This window comes from Thalassophryne amazonica, chromosome 19, assembly GCF_902500255.1.
Source record: "Thalassophryne amazonica chromosome 19, fThaAma1.1, whole genome shotgun sequence".
Taxonomy (NCBI): Eukaryota; Metazoa; Chordata; class Actinopteri; order Batrachoidiformes; family Batrachoididae; genus Thalassophryne; species Thalassophryne amazonica.
In genome coordinates this window covers 36,397,310-36,403,447 of record NC_047121.1, presented here as the reverse complement: position 1 = coordinate 36,403,447, position 6,138 = coordinate 36,397,310, and the positions used below count along the sequence as shown (strand labels likewise).

Below are 6,138 nucleotides of genomic sequence, written 5' to 3'. Positions count from 1 at the left end.
ATGTCACAGAAGTCTAAAACTAGCCTTTTCAGTTTTAAATTTTGTTTATAAGGGGTGTTTGTACATGCACAAATAGTAAACACTTGTAGGGCTTTGAGGATGTTTAACGATAAACCCCAATCATACTTAACTGTAAAAAGTACAGGAACAGTAAAGTAACTAAAAACTGGTTTTAGACAATATGACCCCTTTAATCTGTGGCATCTTAAGTAGGAAGAGATGGAAAACATGCAGTGCAAGGTGTCTTTGAGTGCCATGGTTAAACACAGTCCCAAACCATGGAGATTGTCCTTTGCAAAACAGCATGAGGAAAACTTTTATGCTTTATGAAAACAGAGTTGACACAAATTTCATTTGTCATTATTTAAATTAATTTTTATTCTGTTACCTCCACCAAAGAAGTTATATGTTTTTTCCCCTCCATATGTCTGTTAAGTGTGTCTACCTCTTTGCACGACTACTTGAAAACCAATGAAAACGATTTTATGAAACTTAGATGGAAAGACCCATTGCTAATCTGTAGATGTTATGGATGTCAGTGAGTTCTCAGAGATATTAATCATCAATTAGTTTAGGGAGTGACTATTGATAAGGTACCGTGTTTCTTTTTCTTGTATGGCATCCAATAAGAAACCACCGTGATTGTCGTGAAATAGAGGCACATCTATCAAAGCAGTACAAGAGGCAATTGGCAAGCTCAGAATTTAGGGTTAAGATTAGGCTTCTACATGAATTATTACACTGGATAGTTTTAAAAAACTGAGCACTTTTTGGATTGTGCACAGTTCCACGTCAATAGCAATGGCCTTTTAATTTACCATTGCAAGACAGGCTATTTGTGAAAAAGTGAAAATTAATGCACTCTTAGAGGGAAGCTATTTAGTCCAGCTTTAGCAGTCTGCAGTGGATTTTCTGTTGATCATGGGGTGCATAACCTGCAAATAAACATAACAGACAGGCACGCTTCATTTATGCATTTTGAAGTATTTTTGTTTGTTTTCCTGCAACAACTGAATGACCTGTTTTGAGATTATTCATTTGTGGGCAAAAATGTGCAGAAGCTTGCAGTGCTGTCTTATTTAATAAGCTGCCTTATTTATTATTTCATACAAGCGAAACTGTGCTCAATTTCCTTACATGTAACAAAAAAAGGAATAAAAATGATTTTAAAAAATACTATCTTCAACTGATTATTGTCGTTTACGGTGCAAGAGGTTTTTTTTTTTTTTTTTTTTTCTTTCATTTGACAGCTACATACTGTAAGATGACGTTTCTCTTGGAGCCACGTGACTTTTTTACAGTAAAGTCCAACATGGAAGACGGAGTGGCTCTTATTGTGCGGTAACTAAACATTTCAAGTGAAACAGAGTCAACACTAAGACAGCAGCGATGAGGGAGCGGCAGAAGAAAAAGAAGGGGAGGACGTGGGCAGAAGCAGCCAAAACGGTACCGTGAATGTTGTTGTGCGCCGTGTGTTGGGTTTGTTTTCCTTGAACTCGTGTGTTTACGAGTTCATGACCCGCTGCTGAAGACGTCGCGCACAGCGCGCAGGCCTGTTTACAGCTGTCGCCGCTCAGCGCCCACGTCCATAAGCAAAGGTGTGCTCCGTACAGCCAACCGTAGTTGGAAAAAAAAATCACAATAATAAAAATCCCCTGTTGAATTGTGAGTTTAGCCAGCATGGCATATGTGACGCTCAGTTTGAAGTCCAATAAAGTGTCCGTGTGACGTTCAGCGTTACTGTTTATGCTAGCTAGTTTAGCATGCTAGTTGCTGCTAATACTGATCGTTTCGTCAAGTTCGTTTAACATTGGTAAATTGCACGCTGAAATGTGTGCTATTCATACTAAACATATTTCTTGTGTTCCTTCGTGGATGTGATGGCGTTGAAAAGGCAAACTTTGAACAAGTCTCAGTTGGGCTAGTTAACTAGCGAGCTAGCATTAAAACTCCCGAGTTTCTTTATAAACCATTGTGTGAACGGGTTCTACCCGATATAGCTGTTTAGTTAAAGTGTGTTATTTATTTTGACTTGTTTCAAGGTACTCGCATAAGTTGTCAATGCCACCGTAAACCATTATAGAGTCTATCTGATGTGCTAATCACAGCGATGCGGTGCACAATAAAACGTTTAAAGTTTGTCAGCGCTAATTCTGAGTGTTTGCAGTGTTTCTGAGTTTGTGTCATGTGTGTTTTCATGGATTTGTACCACAGTAGATGCTGTCGTTTCCCCCTGTGATTAGGAGGGTGTTGGGGTTGGTGACGTCCCTCAAGGTTCTATATTAGGACCACTATTGTTCCTACTTTGTTAGTGATATGCTAGCTGCTGTTAGCTGTCAGTTACTTCTTTATGCAGATGACTCCGCCCTCCTAGCTTTGGCCCAAAGCCCTGGTCCCACCAAATAATGAAGGATGAATAATGGGCCATGCAGCATGTTTTCTTTTTTTTTTTTTTTTTTTTTTTTTTTTTTTTTTTTTTTTTTTTTGCTACGAGAGGATTTATTCAACTATGGTGGGAGAATGGTGGCTCTGAGAGGCTCTTAGAGGCAGTATCTTCAGTTAACGAGGCTCATCTCAGCACTAATTCCAAGATGTTCAAAATTTAGCAGCAACAGCATGGGGCAGTTTGTGTATGAGTTACTACGATGACTAACGACGATTATGGAGGAGTGTGTGGTACAGATGAGGTTGCTAAAAGCCCATTATCTGAGCGCCTGGCAGCTACGGGGGACCGGAGAGGCTATTTTTGGAGTGGCTCAGCCCTCTTGCGCTCACAGTTCCACCTGCTTTTTGCGCCAGACGCTGTATATAAAATAATTATTTTGTAGCAGATTAATCATTTTCTGTCAAGCTTCGGATGTTGAAAACACCTCTAATCGCTTCTGGAATCACAGAAGATTGTTTCGTCTGAATGCTTTTTTCCTACTCTCTCCTCCATTAGGAGCTTATTTTGTAACAGCTTAAAGGTAACCATTTTTAATGTTTTTATACCTTGGTAAAACAGTTGCATGTTCATTCCTAGCTGTAAAAGTATGTCTATCATAGATTTAATATCTTGTTAATGGATCAGATGAGTTCTGCTGTGTGTGCGCACTGACGCAATGACTTGTGCTCAGAACGAGCATTTAGGCAGTACGCCAGCTCACAAAACTGATTTTGCAGTCAATAATGGACGAACACAGTTAAAAGTTGGATCACAGTGTCAAAGTGGCTGTGTGTTTAAAGCCGCGGAAGAAATAACGCCAGTGAAGCCGTGAGAAGGAGCGCAGAGCTGTCCAGGAACACAGAATGAGAGCATGCAAAAGAGCGATTTTGCTGACATAACACAAAGTTAAAAGTTGGATCCCGGTGACTGTAAACCGTGGAAGAAATAAATCTTTCTTTTGTTTTCTTTTTTTTTTGGAAATGATCCACAGTTGCGGTAGCGGGTGTATATAATTAAAGCGGCCACTTCATTCTGGTGTCTTCTTTTTTTTCTTTTTTTTTTTGGGAAGTGATCCACAGTTGCGGCAGTGCGCACTCACTCAGTGCAGCGTCTTTTTTTTGGACCGCATTTAAAAAATGTGACATCTTGAATAGATGCTGTGAATTGAAAACCCACACTTTAAAGGGACTTAGAGTGGGAGGGCTTGAGGTTTGGACCAAACCCATGCCCAAACGTGCACTAACATCGCATCATCATGGCACTACATGGATCATATGTGGCTTGATGTGGATCATATGCGGTGACACTAGCCACTTGAGGCTGGACGGGGTTCAAAAGACAGGTCGGTCGTGGCTCACTAGAGGCTGATACCTGGCACAGGTACATAGAGGTGCCTTAGTAGTGGATTAAAACGTGGCTCATTCTTCAAATAATCGCTGACACACCCATGCGTGGCTCATTATTTATGGCTTATTATTCAGTGGGACTGAGGGGAAAAACACTCTAGACATTGAACGCAAATTGTCTTCTGAGCTGGAGTCCATTAGGGACTGGCTGGTAATAAAGTGTCTGTACATCTAGAGAAGACAGAATCAGTTCTCTTCAGCCCTGAGAGAAAACTCCATAATTCAGAGTCTCTAAACATCACTTTTGATGGTCAAGCCCTTTCCTGTAAATCCTGTGTTAAGTATCTGAGTGTTGAAATTGACCAATCACTGTCTGAATCCACCATAGCCAAAAAGATTATCAGCAAAACAAACGCCAAACTTAAATTCCTTTATAGGCACACCAGAAATTTTGATATCAAAATAAAGAAGCTGTTAATCACGTCCTTAGTCAGCGTCACTTTGACTACACGAGTGCATCTTGGTGCTCTGGTCTTACAAAAAATATGAGGGTTGTCTGCAGACCACTCAGAACAAAGTGGTCCAATATACAGTAGTGTTCAGAATAATAGTAGTGTTATGTGACTAAAAAGATGAATCCAGGTTTTGAGTATATTTCTTATTGTTACATGGGAAACAAGGTACCAGTAGATTCAGTAGATTCTCACAAATCCAACAAGACCAAGCATTCATGATATGCACACTCTTAAGGCTATGAAATTGGGCTATTAGTAAAAAAAGTAGAAAAGGGGGTGTTCACAATAACAGTAGCATCTGCTGTTGACGCTACAAACTCAAAACTATTATGTTCAAACTGCTTTTTTAGCAATCCTGTGAATCACTAAACTAGTATTTAGTTGTATAACCACAGTTTTTTCATGATTTCTTCACATCTGCGAGGCATTAATTTTGTTGGTTTGGAACCAAGATTTTGCCCCGTTTACTTGTGTGCTTGGGGTCATTGTCTTGTTGAAACACCCATTTCAAGGGCATGTCCTCTTCAGCATAAGACAACATGACCTCTTCAAGTATTTTGACATATCCAAACTGATCCATGATACCTTGTATGCGATATATAGGCCCAACACCATAGTAGGAGAAACATGCCCATATCATGATGCTTGCACCACCATGCTTCACTGTCTTCACTGTGAACTGTGGCTTGAATTCAGAGTTTGGGGGTCCTCTCACAAACTGTCTGTGGCCCTTGGACCCAAAAAGAACAATTTTACTCTCATCAGTTCACAAAATATTCCTCCATTTCTCTTTAGGCCAGTTGATGTGTTCTTTGGCAAATTGTAACCTCTTCTGCACATCTCTTTTATTTAACACAGGGACTTTGCAGGGGATTCTTGCAAATAAATTAGCTTCACACAGGCGTCTTCTAACTGTCGCAACACTTACAGGTAACTCCAGACTGTCTTTGATCATCCTGGAGCTGATCAGTGGGTGAGCCTTTGCCATTCTGGTTATTCTTCTATCCATTTTGATGGTTGTTTTCTGTTTTCTTCCACGCGTCTCTGTTTTTTTTTGTCCATTTTAAAGCATTGGAGATCATTGTAGATGAACAGTCTATAATTTTTTGCACCTGCGTATAGGTTTTCCCCTCTCCAATCAACTTTTTAATCAAACTACGCTGTTCTTCTGAAAAATGTCTTGAACGTCCCATTTTCCTCAGGCTTTCAAAGAGAAAAGCATGTTCAACAGGTGCTGGCTTCATCCTTAAATAGGGGACACCTGATTCACACTTGTTTGTTCCACAAAACTGACAAACTCACTGACTGTATGCCACACTACTATTATTGTGCACACCCCCTTTTCTACTTTTTTTTTACTAATAGCCCAATTTCACAGCCTTAACAGTGTGCATATCATGAATGCTTGGTCTTGTTGGATTTGTGAGAATCCACTGAATCTACTGGTACTTTGTTTCCCATGTAACTTTAAGAAAAAGACTCAAAACCTGGATTAATCTCTTTAGTCACATAGCACTACTATAATTCTGAACACTATTGTATTTTAAGCAAACATTTTGACAGAATCCAAGAAATTAAAGGCAAAATTTAGATGAGGAGAAACTAGCAGAAGTTACAAATATTTTCATACTTTTATTAAAACCTTAAAAGTGGATGGAACGTGACATAGTAGTTACACAGCCTGTGACATGCTATATGTGTGAATATCTGGAGTTGGACCCTGGGCACTGCTCAGTGGCTGCCTACTGTTCCAAGTGATTGTGTCTAAATCCGTGTGATTAAAAAGGGTTAAATGCAGATACAATTTTCCCAAAGCAATTTATTAAAGTATCTGTTGGCTTGTATGTACAAA

The 6,138-nt window shown here is 39.6% G+C and overlaps 1 protein-coding gene across 2 annotated transcripts in view; it reads left to right on the top strand.

Annotated features, from left to right (window-relative positions):
* The first annotated feature begins 1,255 nt into the window (after window positions 1–1,255).
* The window catches only part of asxl2 (ASXL transcriptional regulator 2), a 31,156-nt gene continuing 26,273 nt past the window's right edge, over window positions 1,256–6,138 (top strand). The window contains exon 1 of one of the 2 annotated variants that reach the window (XM_034159900.1): window positions 1,256–1,446. In XM_034159900.1, the coding sequence (XP_034015791.1) occupies window positions 1,390–1,446 (57 nt within the window). In that variant the 5' untranslated portion in view covers window positions 1,256–1,389. The remainder of the gene's footprint in view (window positions 1,447–6,138) is intronic. The other variant, XM_034159901.1, reaches the window with a different exon arrangement.